Genomic DNA, 16,859 nt, shown 5'->3' on the forward strand with positions numbered 1-16,859 from the left:
TGGCAGTTGGAAAATGGCAGTTGGAAAATGACAGTTGGAAAATGACAGTTATTTTTTGACAGTTGGAAAATGACAGTTGGAAAATGACAGTTGGAAAATGACAGTTGGAAAATGACAGTTGGAAAATGACAGTTGGAAAATGACAGTTGGAAAATGACAGTTGGAAAATGACAGTTGGAAAATGACAGTTGGAAAATGACAGTTGGAAAATGAGTTATTTTTTGGCAGTTGGAAAATGACAGTTGGAAAATGACAGTTGGAAAATGACAGTTGGAAAATGACAGTTGGAAAATGGCAGTTGGAAAATGGCAGTTATTTTTTGGCAGTTGGAAAATGACAGTTGGAAAATGACAGTTGGAAAATGACAGTTGGAAAATGGCAGTTGGAAAATGGCAGTTGGAAAATGACAGTTATTTTTTGACAGTTGGAAAACGGCAGTTGGAAAATGGCAGTTGGAAAATGACAGTTGGAAAATGACAGTTGGAAAATGGCAGTTATTTTTTGACAGTTGGAAAATGACAGTTGGAAAATGACAGTTGGAAAATGACAGTTGGAAAATGACAGTTGGAAAATGACAGTTGGAAAATGACAGTTATTTTTTGACAGTTGGAAAATGACAGTTGGAAAATGACAGTTGGAAAATGGCAGTTGGAAAATGGCAGTTGGAAAATGGCAGTTGGAAAATGGCAGTTGGAAAATGGCAGTTATTTTTTGACAGTTGGAAAATGACAGTTGGAAAATGGCAGTTGGAAAATGACAGTTGGAAAATGGCAGTTGGAAAATGACAGTTGGAAAATGACAGTTGGAAAATGACAGTTGGAAAATGACAGTTGGAAAATGACAGTTGGAAAATGGCAGTTATTTTTTGACAGTTGGAAAATGACAGTTGGAAAATGACAGTTGGAAAATGGCAGTTGGAAAATGGCAGTTGGAAAATGGCAGTTGGAAAATGGCAGTTGGAAAATGGCAGTTGGAAAATGGCAGTTATTTTTTGACAGTTGGAAAATGACAGTTGGAAAATGACAGTTGGAAAATGGCAGTTGGAAAATGGCAGTTGGAAAATGGCAGTTGGAAAATGGCAGTTGGAAAATGGCAGTTGGAAAATGGCAGTTGGAAAATGGCAGTTGGAAAATGGCAGTTGGAAAATGACAGTTGGAAAATGGCAGTTATTTTTTGACAGTTGGAAAATGACAGTTGGAAAATGACAGTTGGAAAATGACAGTTGGAAAATGACAGTTGGAAAATGACAGTTGGAAAATGGCAGTTGGAAAATGGCAGTTGGAAAATGGCAGTTGGAAAATGGCAGTTGGAAAATGGCAGTTATTTTTTGACAGTTGGAAAATGACAGTTGGAAAATGACAGTTGGAAAATGACAGTTGGAAAATGACAGTTGGAAAATGGCAGTTATTTTTTGGCAGTTGGAAAATGGCAGTTGGAAAATGACAGTTGGAAAATGGCAGTTGGAAAATGGCAGTTGGAAAATGGCAGTTGGAAAATGGCAGTTGGAAAATGGCAGTTATTTTTTGACAGTTGGAAAATGACAGTTGGAAAATGACAGTTGGAAAATGACAGTTGGAAAATGACAGTTGGAAAATGACAGTTGGAAAATGACAGTTGGAAAATGACAGTTATTTTTTGGCAGTTGGAAAATGGCAGTTGGAAAATGACAGTTGGAAAATGGCAGTTGGAAAATGGCAGTTGGAAAATGGCAGTTGGAAAATGGCAGTTATTTTTTGACAGTTGGAAAATGACAGTTGGAAAATGACAGTTGGAAAATGACAGTTGGAAAATGACAGTTGGAAAATGACAGTTGGAAAATGACAGTTGGAAAATGACAGTTGGAAAATGACAGTTGGAAAATGGCAGTTATTTTTTGGCAGTTGGAAAATGGCAGTTGGAAAATGGCAGTTGGAAAATGGCAGTTGGAAAATGGCAGTTGGAAAATGACAGTTGGAAAATGACAGTTGGAAAATGACAGTTGGAAAATGACAGTTGGAAAATGACAGTTATTTTTTGACAGTTGGAAAATGGCAGTTGGAAAATGGCAGTTGGAAAATGACAGTTGGAAAATGGCAGTTGGAAAATGGCAGTTGGAAAATGGCAGTTGGAAAATGGCAGTTGGAAAATGGCAGTTGGAAAATGGCAGTTGGAAAATGGCAGTTATTTTTTGACAGTTGGAAAATGACAGTTGGAAAATGACAGTTGGAAAATGGCAGTTATTTTTTGACAGTTGGAAAATGGCAGTTGGAAAATGGCAGTTGGAAAATGGCAGTTGGAAAATGGCAGTTGGAAAATGGCAGTTGGAAAATGGCAGTTGGAAAATGGCAGTTGGAAAATGGCAGTTGGAAAATGGCAGTTGGAAAATGGCAGTTGGAAAATGGCAGTTGGAAAATGGCAGTTGGAAAATGGCAGTTGGAAAATGGCAGTTGGAAAATGGCAGTTGGAAAATGGCAGTTGGAAAATGGCAGTTGGAAAATGGCAGTTATTTTTTGACAGTTGGAAAATGGCAGTTGGAAAATGACAGTTGGAAAATGGCAGTTGGAAAATGGCAGTTGGAAAATGGCAGTTGGAAAATGGCAGTTGGAAAATGGCAGTTGGAAAATGGCAGTTGGAAAATGGCAGTTATTTTTTGACAGTTGGAAAATGGCAGTTGGAAAATGGCAGTTGGAAAATGGCAGTTATTTTTTGACAGTTGGAAAATGGCAGTTATTTTTTGACAGTTGGAAAATGACAGTTGGAGAATGACAGTTGGAGAATGACAGTTGGAGAATGACAGTTGGAGAATGACAGTTGGAGAATGACAGTTGGAGAATGACAGTTGGAAAATGACAGTTGGAGAATGACAGTTGGAAAATGACAGTTGGAAAATGACACGGCCGATGACAGATCCGAGTACCGGCTCCCGTTGCTGGTACCATGTGACCTGCTGTGACCAATCACAGCAGGTCACATGACAGTTGTATACAATGGATGGCTTCATTCATGATGCCATCCATTGTATACTAGTGCCTAGCTATGAATGGTCACAGCTAATCACATGCACATGTCATGTGATTAGCTGTGACCAAATCACAGCTAAGCACAAAAAAAAAAAAAAAAAAAAAAAAAAGAAGCTGAATGAATCGATTTCATTCAGGTAAATGCTTGCTTATAGCAAAGTAATTCTTTGCTATAAGCAAATTGTGTAAAAAAAAAAATACTGATCACTTCCCCAAAGTAGTACAATGTTACTATGGTAACATTGTACTACTTTGGTCATAGTAAAATATGAAAAAAAAATCTTAAAAAAAATTAAAAAAAAATGTAATAAAAAATTAAATATAATAAAAAAAAATATATATATATATTTTTTTTCATACTGTCACCAGTCAGTGTCCCTGTTCACCGCCATGCCAGTTATATGATGACACTGTACTGCACTGGTGACAGTATGTAAAAAAAAAAAATCGTGAAAATAATTTTTTTAATTTTTTCATTTTCCAAAAAATTATGACAAAAAAATACAACTTCAAAAAACTCGCCATGCCTCTTATGAAGTACGTCGGACTGTCTACTCTGCAAAAAGGGGTCATTTGGGGATATCTGTACTGTTCTGACATTCTTGGACCTCAAGAAATTAGATTGGCTGTCAGTACTTCAGGATTGATCAATTTTCAGATCTATACCATAGTTTGTGAACTCTATAACTTTCCTACAAACTAAATAATACATCCTAATTTGGAATATTTTCACCAAAGACATGTAGTAGAATACATCTCGGCCTAAATTTATGAAGAACAATTATTTATTTGTAAACTTTTATAACAGAAACAAAGAAAAATGTGTTTTTTTCCAAAATTTTTGGTCTTTTTTTGTTAATTTAGCAAAAAATTAAAACCCCAGCGGTGATTAAATACCACCAATAGAAAGCTCTAGTTGTGTGAAGAAAATGATAAAATTTTAGTTTGGGTACAATGTTGTATGACCGCGCAATTGTCATTCAAAATGTGAGAGCGCTAAAACCTGAAAAATGGCCTGGGCAGGAAGGTGTAAAATTGCCCCGTATTGAAACGGTTAAAATTAAGATTAACCACTTGCCCTCCTAAGGATTTACCCCCCTTCCTGACAAGGCCATTTTTTCTGTTCTGCGCTATTTCAACTGGTAATTGCACGGTCGTACCCAAACAAAATTTATGTCCTTTTTTTCACACAAATAGAGCTTTCTTTTGGTGGTATTTGATCACCTCTGTGGTTTTTATTTTTTGCGCTATAAACAAATAAAACAGAAATTCTGAAAAAACCCGATATTTTTCCCTTTTGGTTTAAAAAATGTCCAATAAACTCAAAGTTAATCATAAATTTAGGCTAAAATGTATTCTGCTACATGTCTTTGGTAAAAACAAATCTCAATAGTTGTATATTAATTGGTTTGTGTGAAAGGTATAACGTCTCCAAACTATGGTGTATATATATTGGAATTTACATAGTTTTTACTTTCTGACTGCCTATCACATTTCCTGAGGTGCTAAAATACCAGGACACTACAACCCCCCCCCCCCCAATGACCCCTTCTTGGAAAGTAGACACCCCAAGGATTTTTGCAGAGAGGCATGTTGAGTCCATGGAACATTTTATTTTTTGCCACATATTTTTGGAATATGAAAATTTTTTTTTACACATACTTGTCACTTCATGCATGCCATGGGTATATGTGGAATTACACCCCAAAACACATTCTCCTACTTCTCCCGACTATGGGGATACCACATGTGAGACTTTTTGGCAGCCTAGCTACAAACAAGCATATTTTAACTTCCCCACTACCTATCACAGTTTTGGAGGCCCTAAAATGCCAGGATAGTAGAAGCAACCCCTCCAAATGACCCTTTTTGGAAAGCAGACACTGCAAGGTATTTGCTAAGAGGCATGGCGAGTATTTTACAGATATTTTTTTTTTAAAAGACAAAAAGAAAAGAAAAATAAACTTTGTTTTCTTTCTTCATTTTCCAAAAACGTGGCAACACATGAGATTTGCAAAACACTCACCATGCCTCTTAGCAAATACCTTGGAGTGTCTGCTTTCCAAGAATGGTCATTTGGAGGGGGGGGGGGCTTCTACTATCCTGGCATTTCAGGGCCAACATTAGAAGCTTATGCCACACATCACCCACTCTTGAAGACCCAACCTTTTCTGACACTTTGTTCACATGAAAAAACTTTTTTTTTTGCTAGAAAATTACTTTGAATCCCCAAACATTATATATATTTTTTTTAAAGCAGAGGCCCTAGTGAATAAAACGGTGGGTGTTGAAATTTTTTCCGTCACACAGTATTTGCACAGCGATTTTTCAAATGCAAATCTTTTTGGAAAAATACACTTTTTAGAATGTTAATGCACAAAAACACAATATATTGCCCAATTGCTTGATAACATATAAAAGATTATGTTATGCTCAGTAAATAGATACCAAACATGACATGCTTTAAAATTGCGCGTGCTTGTGCAATGGCAACAAACTAAACACATTTTTATTATTGATAGACGACGCTTTAAAAGCCTTTACATGCCACCAATTTATATTTACAGAGGAAGTCTAGAGCTAGAATTACAGCCCTCGACTTGACGTTCGCGGTGATACCTCACATGCATGGTCCAACTGCTGTTTACATACCAACACGCGCAGGGAGGCAAGGGTGCATTTTTTTTTTTACATTATTTTTACACTGTTCCTTTTTTTTTTAATCACTTTTAATGCCATCACAGGGAATGCAAATATCCCCTATAACTTCATTGTCATAGATTCTTTATTGAGAAATCTGGGGTCTGTCAGACTCTACATATCTCCTCTGCCCTTACATTATCTAATCAAACCAAGATCGGTGTGATCAGATGCTTTCCCAATTTACAAAAGGCGCTGTTTATATCCTGTGAAACTGAAGTGATGAAATGCTCGTAGCTTCCGATTTCTTAGACTATAGAGATGATTGGAACCATTCTGGTCTCTGACCAGCACTATGGTCAGCCTAAGGAACTGCTGGCTTCATTCTCAGATTCCCCTGTGGGACAGGAGAGCCCAAGAAAACTGTGCAGGCAGTAGGAGGGGGGATGTCCCTTCCCATTGCTCATAAAAACAATTCAGCCACTAGGATTCCTTTTACATTAAAGCCAACCGCCAGCTGAAAAAAACGGTACCAGAATGATAGAATAATGCCTGTAGCTGCAGACATCATCCTGGTGTAACCACTCAAAGCTCAGCGACGTACCAGTACATTGCTGGTCCATGTTGGGCATATGTGTAACAGCAGAGAACACGGGCATATGATGAATTGGCTCTGTGGACCATTATGACTGCAATTCATTCTTCTCTGTAATGCCCATGTTGAGAATTAGACCCAAAAGAGTTTAAATTCAGAAATGATAGGTTTCCATGCGAACTGTCTGGAAAGAGCTGAATTTGGGTGGGCAGCCATGTATTGTTGCGTATAAATTTCCTTGGCCCCCAATCAATTGATACAAATCTTCCATGGGAAAACAGCGGAGGGGCTAAACGCTAGTGCTGGCAGCGAACGGAGCCGATCCTGCTAACTCTGCGTTTTTGGGGACACTATACAAAGGAGGCACTAGTATAGTTCTGTATGTGATCAATATCTTGATCCTTACAAACACTATACTAGTAATGGCGTGCGATAGTGTGCGGGCAATCTAACGCTGGCTGACCCTGGCTGGGAGGGACGCTTACTGACTTGACGTTATCTGATGTCACTAGTGGCAGAAATGCAGTGATCAGTGAAAAATTCTATATACGGACATTGTACTAACAGCACTGATTGGGTGACGGGTTGATCAAAGGTTAATAGGGGCGATCAAAGGGATATTTGTGCTAATCTAATGTGTGTGTGTATAAAATGTATTGGTGCTTTTACTCGGTGCGGTGTTCTCACTTCCCTCCCTGGACCGACGGTTGGGGCAGCGGGGGGCGCAGGTGTGTTCACACCCCAAAATAGGAAGTGACGCAAGATTACGTCGCTTTGCCAAGAGCTGCTGCTCGCCCGCAAAATGGTTGGCAAGTAGTTAAAAAAAATTTTTTAAAAACTCTTAAAAACTATTTTTTTTAAATTCTCTATATGTTTTTAGGTTAACATTTTTTAAATACTTTTATCAGAATAGTACAATGTTTAGATTGTAACATTGTAGTACTTGGGGGTGGGGTGATCAGGGATTTTTTCTTTTTTTGAACTGTCATGGAGTTAAGTTTTGACAGCTCAGAATAGTGATCTGTGCTTGGCTGGAGCTGGTCACATGGTACAGGGTGCTGTGATTGGCCTTGCTGTGGGACAATCACAGCTCACTAAGAAGAGGAGCAGAGCTGTTATGAATGAGATTTGATTCATAACAGCTTTGCTTACATAGTGATCATGTGGACACAGCAGTCGCGAGGGGGGAGTGCCCCCCCTGTGTTAGTACAGTGAGCGATGTATGGGTATGTCACTTTGCCTGCAGTTAACTAACAAACATAATACTTACCTGTTCTGTGCAATGGTTTTGTACAGAGCAGCCCTGATCCTCCTATTCTGGGGTCCCCCACTAGCACTCTTAGCTCCTCCACCCTTCCAAGTGCCCCCATAGCTAGCCACTTTCTATAGGAGTGTTCATTCTGGCTGGATCCCGAGCTAGGCTCTGTGTATCCATTGACACACATGGCAAGGCTCAGCCCCACTCCCTCCTCACAAGCTGTGATTGACAGCAGCAGGAGCCAATAGCTCTTGATGCTGCCTCCATTTTCAGTGTGGAGGGAGAGGAGAGAGTGGGATTGAGAGAGAGAGAGGGGGGGAGAGAGGGAAAAAAAGTACACACAGGTACGAGATCAGGCTCAGAAAATTACCGTATTTTTCGCTCCATAAGACGCACTTTTTTCCCCCCAAAAAAGGGGGGAAAATGTCAGTGCGTCTTATGGAGAGAATATGAAGCGGCCGGTCCGGTATTCCCACCACTGCGTCAGAATACCAGGCTGGCCGCTCGTCTCTCTTCTGCAGTAGAACCTTACCTGTTCCTCGGTCCAGCGCTGTACAGTCTTCCCACGCCAGTATCTTTAGTGTGGGCTCTTGGCTGTGACAGCTGTGCCTAGTGCGCATGCGCGAGAAGCGCTGCACTTTGTGAATGGTACGGCATCTTATGGGACACATGACAGGTCCCAGAAGACGCCGGACCAATCACAAAGTGCAGCGCTTCTGTGTTCGCGGTCTCTGGTCATTCCCTGTACTGTGTCCGTGGTCTCTGGTCATCTCCTGCACTGTGTCCGTGGTCTCTGTTCATCTCCTGCACTGTGTCCGCGGTCTCTGGTCATCTCCTGCACTGTGTCCGCGGTCTCTGGTCATCTCCTGCACTGTGTCCGCGGTCTCTGGTCATCTCCTGCACTGTGTCCGCGGTCTTTGGTCATCTCCTGCACTGTGTCTGCAGTCTCTTGGTCATCCCCTGTACTGTGTCCGCTGTCTCTGGTCATCTCCTGTACGGTGTCCGCAGTCTCTGGTCATCTCCTGTACGGTGTCCGCAGTCTCTGGTCATCTCCTGTACTAGGTCCGCAGTCTCTGCTCATCTCCTGTACTAGGTCCGCAGTCTCTGCTCATCTCCTGTACTATGTCTGCAGTCTCTGGTCATTTCCTGTATTATGTCTGCAGTCTATTGGTTCAGAATATTTTTTTTCTTGTTTTCCTCCTCTAAAACCTAGGTGAGTCTTATGGTCAGGTGCGTCTTATGGAGCGAAAAATATGGTATTTAGGGGGGTCTGAACACAGGATTTTTACCTTAATGCAGAGAATGCATTAAAATGTTACTAAACCCCAACAGTAAAATCAGTCTCTATATGCAGTAAAGCATGCTTGTTATACTCACTGTGGAACCTAAGGGGTTAATCCTCTGCATTGTGTAAAAAGGCTGTTTTATCCTGTCTTCTCTGATCCTCCCCTTCTTCCGCTGCCCCCAATTCATCTGCTGATAGAACAAGGCCTTGGGGGCAAGCTGTACATGCTCAGTTTGGTGTGTATTGAGTTTTTTTTTCTTGGGAAAGTGAATGTGATCAGCACAGAGCCAATCAGCGCTGTCCAGACAGAGGGGTCAGGGGTCAATCAAGGTAGAATAGGACAATCAAGGGAGAATGAAAACTCTTACAAGCTGTAACAAGTGCTCTGCAGGACACTAAGAGAAGTCACAAGACTGCTCTAACTGCCGATGGGAAAAGATATTTATCAGTTTACATTTTTTAAAGTAATTACATTTCCATGTTCTGTGTACTGTGGAAAACTGGATATAGTGAATGAAGAATCCTGGGTTTAGTAACACTTTAGGGTCAAAAACCTTCTGCCTTTACAACCACTTTAATAAGAAAACTACAACCCACAAAGCTTTATGGAAGGGTAATAACAGGAAAGGCATTGCTGGAAAAAACAAATACAATTCTATTTGGAGTTTGCCAAAAAGCATGTGGGAGATGCAGCAAAGGTATGGAAAAAGTTTGTCTGGTCTGATGAGACCAAAACTGAACTTTTTTGGCCCTAGTTTAAAATGATGTGTGTGGCAGAAAGCCAACATTGCTGATCAGGATTCAGGACAAGGATGGAACCAAACACATGGAATCTTCAGGAGGAAAACCTGTTTCAGTCAGCAATAGATATTAGACACATATCCAAAGCTACAGAGGAGTTGTTGAAGCTTGGGTCCACATTATAGTGGTGTGGGAAATTGCATGCGATACGGACAGGAATCACACTGCAATCCTGATTACAAAAATATGACAAGCAATTTTTTGCAGTATGATTTAAGCCCGTTTATTTTGTATGGGCGCAATTCGCACTGCACCTGCATGAACAAGGTGCAGGCATCTGATGTAGTTGAAATGGGATTATGCTATGTTGGCCACTCTTTTTTCAGAGCCCTAGTATATCTATGGGAGATAGTGTGGTGCTGATGGAGGTGTATTGAAGGAGGAGCAACTCTGAAGGAACTTGATGAGAGTGTTTTTTCTGATCATTAAAATGAGAGGCAAATGCAATTGTGTGGTGTCTTATGGGGAGTGGAAATCACTTGGAGCACAGAGGTGAAAGTGATCTGAAGACCAGGACTGGTTTTTGGATTGGAGCACTTGAATTTTGTTTTGGATCGATGCATGGGACATTATTTATGAACTAGTAGTCATCACAGAGGCAGACATTTGTTTTACAAAACAATACCCATCAGTATAAAGATTGCCATTAATATTGCTAAGATATCACTTCCAGTCCAGTGTGTTGACATCACTTTCGGTCTCTGTAAAGCCCCACTCTAACACGTTTCGTCATTATGACTTCCTCCGAGGACTTTTAGTAGTCACAGTAGTGCGCATTTGTTTTACACCTTTAGCACTGGGCGACTAGTCCTTGGAAGATTAAGTTTAATTTTTGGATAGTGTAACGCTACCAAGAGGTAAATTTTGTATAACTCTTATGTTTACGATGTCTGTATTTTAGCGCAGCTATAGGCTGTGTTTGCAGTGTAAATGGAACATACAAAAAACAATTGCTTCTGTGTGTCCTTGCAGCGACAGGCATTATGCAATGTAGTAAAATGCCGCATTGTGTGTAAAGTCACCCTAAAGCTTCCTTTAACAGACCAATTCATCTGACAAAAGTGGCAGCTAGAGTAGGGAAAAACCATTTACCACTGGCAGGGGTGCTTTTAATGATCAGCTTATATATATATATATATATATATATATATATATATATATATATATATATATATATATATATATAGCGCTTAGGCACCCCAAAGATATCAGTTTTTCTTCATTCAACCACCAATGAACACAGTTCTCAAAATAAATTGCCTCAGTTATGTGCCTTTATTAAAAAAAACAAAAGAAAAAACAGACAAACACACACACCTCTCTGCACTTTCAGAATATCTGCTTTCACAATTTTTCTAAATTGTAGGGTTTGCCTACTCATCCCCAGTCCAGTTAAAGGATAAGTTCACCTTTGGGAACATGTTCCACCCGTTTTTAGGGTGTAACATGTTCCAATAGCAGCAGATGCGCCCGCCGCCCCCCCTCCCTCTGACAGACTACGGGGAGAATTTTCCCCCTGCTGTCAGATTTGAAAACAGCGTTCTGTGATTGAGGGCCTACAAGTCCCAGCCTCCTTAGTGGCTATTGGCTTGCAGTTTTCAATGAATTACCACGGTGCCGTAGTAGTTAATTGAAGCTTCCTATCAGAATATCTGCTCGCTTGTACATCCCACGCGGCACGCAGATATTCTGACAGGTCTGCAGGAGACTTGCATGGCATCAGCGATCTACTGATCACTGGTGCAATGCTTTCCAGGCTCCTGCAGAAAAAAAAAATAATAAATGCACATTTTTTAACCTGCAAAAAAAAAGTGCATTTATTATTTTTGTCAAAAAGGTGAACTTATCCTTTAACCAAGGGAAAACTAAAGGAAGCATCACTGGTCCATCCAGTGAATTGGTGGCACTGCAGAAGCAGGCAAGTGGGTTGTTGATCTTCTAGTAATCATGTAATTGGTGAAGTGCCTCCAGACACAGGACTGCTAGTAAATCATGGCCCCTTTCAGACGGGGCGGACCCGTCAGTGAATCTGCCTGCTCAGCAAGGGATCTCTCCGCTGAGCAGGCAGATGACAGGTCTGTGTCTGCTCTGGTGCTGAGAGCGGACACAGACATTGCCAGCTATCTTCTATGGGGCGGTTGGATGGAAACGGATCACCTGTCCATTTCCATCCGATCCACCAGGCAGATGGAGAATGGATCCCCATCTGTCTGTTTTTGGTGTACAGGATCGGATCGGATGCTGGCGGTTGTCACTAGTCCGCTGACACCCGCCGCTCCATAGAGGTCTATGAATGGCCCGATCAGGTCCGCCTAAAAAAAACAGACAGGTGGATGCGATCGGACCGTCTGTGTGAAAGTGTAGTAAAAAAAAAAAAAAAAAACAGCAAACAATTTAGACTCTTTCTCAATAGAAAAAATATATCCAAAATCCAAATATGCCACTCCGATTAAAAAGTAAAAAAAAAAAAAAAGAAAAAAAAACAAAACAAAACAAAAAAACACACACAGAACACCTTCTGGAGGAACATTTCAATTAAGAACTCGATTGAGAAAAGTTTCAAAAAGTCACGCAGCGGAGAACATTTTTATGAAAGATGTCCTTCAAATTAACATCCAACTAGTGCACTACTAGTGAAACTACTCCCAAGCAATGCACAAAGAATGGTATCCTCTTTTGGCTGTAGACGTGGTACTGTAGATCACATGACAGAGCTACAAGGGACAGTTTGGTTATTAGTTCAATAAAAAGTGGCTGTAATATTCCAGAGGGGGCACTTCCCTATGTGCTTTGCTTGGAGGATATGGATGATCTTAATTCAGCAATGGCAAATCACTCTACCACCAATAAGGTTCGTATTCTGAAAAGAGATTTGTTAAAATGATTGGGAGGAGACTGATGACTTTAGAAAAAAAAAAGTGGGAGCCTCCTCTTCAAATCAGAAGTTTTGACATGTAGTAAATACAAAGTACTGAGAAAAAATATTTCAGCGGTGGATATGTCACCACAGTCACTGTGCAAACCTTTCCACGGTTTCTTATGCAAGATCTACACAAAATGTAGGAGCGTGGACTGCATGGCTCAATCAATTTAGACACTACTTACGGGGGTGAGTGGTGGGGCATCTCTCATCGAATGTACCTTTTTTAAAGTGTTTGAATATACTTAAAATGTATATGCAATTACAAACTGAAGGCAGGAGTTATAAAAGCCAACTTACCACTGCTCCCACAGTCAGCACAAGAGATCAACTCTTCAGGCTTCTTCTCCCGGTTTGATTCCTTTGTTCCAAGACAGAAACTACAGATGGGTATGGGATCTGCTCTGGGCTGTATGAAAAAAAGTTGAAAAAGAAGGGTAACTGGTTAGAAGAGTAGTCTCAATAGCCTTTCAACTGCCAACAGAATGGACCTGCATACAGGCAGCATTTCATCAACACCAGCTCAAAGCCCATCAGCCCTGGCATGTTCCTGATGTGGTCAGTGATTGTGTACAATTTATTGATGTGCAAAAAATATATATATTAATAACCAAAGTGGACATCTGTCCATACACACTTAAAACTGATTTTGTCAAAATATGTTTTTAAGACCTGATGTATTAAGGCATTTGATACTATTGACCACCAGCTCCTCCTCAAACTCCACTCCCTTGGCCTTCAAGATTCTGCTCTTTCCTGGTTCTTCTCCTGTCACATTGTTCCTTCAGTGTTACCTACAACTGTCTCCTCCTCTCTACTTCCTCTTTCTGTAGGGGTCCCCAAGGCTCTGTTCTTGGTCCCCTTTTCTTCTTTACCTACACCTCCTCTCTTGATCAAGGGACAACCTCCCATGGCTTTTAAATACCATCTCTACGCTGATGACACCCAAATCTCTCTCTCTACTCCTCTCCTCACTCCTTTTGGAAGTTTGGAGATCTGAATTTAGATCTTAACCACATAGAGGTTTCTATAGAATACAGTTCACAAGAGAAAGCCTCCATGTGGACTCACTGCCGGGTCCTCTTACATTCATTACATAAAGTCAACTTAGTTGAGCAGCTTGATAATATTTGTCCAGTTGGGGAAGACCCCAAGATCTCCAAAGGCCTTTGGCACAAGCATTGTCTTGTTTACTTGGTGGTCCCTGGATACCCAAATGAAGTACACCAAGGCATTTTGAAATCTATAAAGATCCAAACAATGGGACAGGAAGAGTCTTGAAAACATACAAATCTTTGGCAAAAGATTTATGTCTACGGCTGAGATTCTGCTGAACCAGAAGGATGGCAAAGTCAACCACTTCTGAAGATCCTCCATATGGCTTTTAACATCTGTCAGTAGTTTACTTAAAATAGACTGCACCCCAGAAGCAAGATAGATAGATACCAAAATAATGGAGAGCCAACACTGACCAATGAAAGTCAAAAGAGGAATTTGAAAGAAAAGTTGGTGCACAAACTCACATTATGACATCTAGCCCCTATTTTGGCTGCCTTGTTGGAGAGAGCCCTAACTAGGGTTGATGACTTTTCTTATTCTCTTTCCTTTTAAGTATTCAAAAACGCCAAAGACATTGAGTCCAATCCAATCAGTTTACAAATATTATAGATTGATTTAAAAACTGAGCACTTTAAGCTCTATGCCTGCCTTCAGTTTTACACGAAATGAAATGCCATACGGATAGTGATAAGTTACTGCTTTAGCCTTGGTTCACACTGGATCCGACTTTGAAATAGTCCGACTTCACTTGAAGTCGCACGACTTCAAAGTTGCATGTCAGTGTGACATCAGGTGCTATATGGAAGACATCTATGTGACTTCATGCACAGATGTCTATGCAAGTTGCACCTGAAATCGCAAAAAGTATTGCAGGAACTACTTTCAAAATCGGTGCGACTGACGGAGTTGGAGTCGCATCGATTTGAGTGGTTCCATTGCAGACAATAGGGTGTGTCTTGTTCTGCAATTTGAAACTGTAAAACTGGTGTAAACCAGGGCTTGGAGTCATCAATTTCAAATGTGTAGATTTTACCTTCAGATACTGATATCCATTAACAACAGGCTTTTACAGCAAAGTGCACTACCTGATAATTTACCTGATTAAAAATAGAAACTTTTTAATGAGGTTAATTTAGTTCTAATTATAAGAAATAAAACTTGTTTGGATAAAAAAAAAAAAAAAATTATATATATATATATTTATTTTTTTATATATATATATATATATATATATATATATATATATATATATATATATATATATATAAATAATTTTTTTTTTTTTTTGCTTCAATGAAACCTGTTCTAAGGAGAATACAGAAGCTTTCTTCGCTGATCTCTCCTGAAAATTCTAGTTGTTTGGCCTTCATGCTAATCCAATGGACTTCAGTGGCATTTCTGTGGCATGCCACTAAAATGAAAGATGCGGATCAGAAGTCCTGACCTCAGCCTTTTCTGAGATTTAAGGTTAACAACCAAGAAAATTTGTTTCAAAAATTCTTTAAAACTCAACTCCGGGATTAGAAAATATTGTCTAAAATTAAGAGAATTGGTTTATTCTGTGGAATAATCCAATGTGAAATGTTGCCTCTGTGCAGGAGCTTCCTGTAAAAAAAAAAAAAGGGGCCAATCACTGCTGCTCTCTCTGCTTGAGCAGGGTGACTGGTTTTGTCTCGGCCCCCTCCTGTAGTTTTCTGCAGGGAGCCTGTAGTTGGTGGAGCCTGTTGTGACCCTCCCACAGCTCTACTTTCTTCACAGGCTAGGTACAGCACAGTGGTGATGTCATGGTTACTTTCACAAGGTAATACCTTGGTTAGCAAAGATGTTTGGTGCACATAAAGCGGATTTATATCCTTTGAGGAATATACTTGTATGAAAGTTTTTGTGCCCGGAGTTCAGCTTTAAGGTTTAAAAACGCAGACCCCCCCACCCACTACTCAGTACAGCTTTCCGTTAATCAAAGACATAAGATATAAACACGGCATGCAAAAGAAATTCCAAGATCAAAAAAAGGCCAACTCAGAAGAGCAAGGAGTTAATAGTGATTACAGCAGCTGGAGATCCAGAGAGAGAAAAAAAAAAAAAAAGATACAATTGTAACCCATATACCTTAATTGGTCCTCCCCACACAGCTGCATCCTTACCAAGTTCCTAAAGCAGTTTGCACGTGTGGACTGCAGGACCAGGATTAGAGCCCCATAGACTTCTTATGTCCACAGGGTGTTATCTGCATAAGGAGAAAGCCCCATTGACATTTAAGAGCTTCTATTGTGCACACTGGAACTGCAGCAATAAGATCTAGCAGAATGTAAACACTGATGTGGGAAGATGTGCAAAAAGTGTCAACTCCTTGGTGCCGATGGTACGCACGTATGCAGCCTCACGGCAGCTGGGCCCTGATGCAGAGAGGCCACATTTGCGTACCAGATGTAAACAAAGTGTGCCGAGAGCGTGCGCTCCCGACACAGTTACCGGCACCTCACAGAAAGCTCCTGATCGCAAGTAGCAATCTTTCCAATTATGTGACCACTGCAGTCACACAACTCTAAACCCTGCCCCACCTCCTGACGTCAGGAGCCGGCTGGGAGGTGCTGGCACCAAGGGGTTGAGTATGCTTTGTTTAAAAGCATATTTGTTTTATGCCTAAAACTGAACTCCATACAAACCACTAAACACACAGATGATATACATTACGGCAGCCGCCAAAAGGATTTGTATTTCTGTCCATCCAGTCCTAAAATTTACACAGCTCTGACATACAGCATGGCCCCATCTGGCAGGGCAGGAGATCGAATTTTCTCTACTGCAGTTTAGCATCAGGTCTTGCCCCTTCTCCAGTATGTGACTTGACAATGAAAGGAGAAGAAGCTGACTGATGAGCTCATCTCTGTCACTTTGCTCTTTTCTTCAGTCATCATGTGCCTTGTGAGCATATGAGCATTGCAGCACAACTGACAGGATTCACGTGCAGATTCTCCCTCTGTGTGCGGCCGTTCCCCTCCCACTCGAAGCTCTGCTGAATTTACTAGTATATTAAAATAAATATAGCCAAAGCTTCTCTAGCCATACTTCTCTTCAGGGTCACAGCAGTAAACCTACTTGTGCTCTATGACGCACAATCAGCCATTACCAGGCAAAAGCCCACTCTCAGCTGATGTCACAAAGCCACCCTAGGCTCCTGAAGGATCCCTAGGATATGGTCAGGATCCTCTTGGATGCCTTACCGGCAACTGGTTCAGCCTCTCAGTGTGTCACTGCTTGTGTCAGCTGCACCTACCCCCCTCTCCAGTCTGGCGCTCAAT

The 16,859-nt window shown here is 40.7% G+C and overlaps 1 protein-coding gene across 3 annotated transcripts in view; it reads right to left on the reverse strand.

Moving 5' to 3' along the window:
* KAT6B (lysine acetyltransferase 6B) overlaps positions 1-16,859 on the reverse strand; it is a 208,415-nt gene that overhangs the window by 112,873 nt on the left and 78,683 nt on the right. For all 3 annotated transcript variants that reach the window (XM_089682585.1, XM_089682583.1, XM_089682584.1), the window contains one exon: positions 12,799-12,907. In XM_089682585.1, the coding sequence (XP_089538711.1) occupies positions 12,799-12,907 (109 nt within the window). The remainder of the gene's footprint in view (positions 1-12,798; positions 12,908-16,859) is intronic.

Source organism: Staurois parvus, unplaced genomic scaffold (genome assembly GCF_062004578.1).
Source record: "Staurois parvus isolate SC_StPar_1 unplaced genomic scaffold, SC_StPar_1.0 ptg000291l, whole genome shotgun sequence".
NCBI classification, from domain to species: Eukaryota; Metazoa; Chordata; class Amphibia; order Anura; family Ranidae; genus Staurois; species Staurois parvus.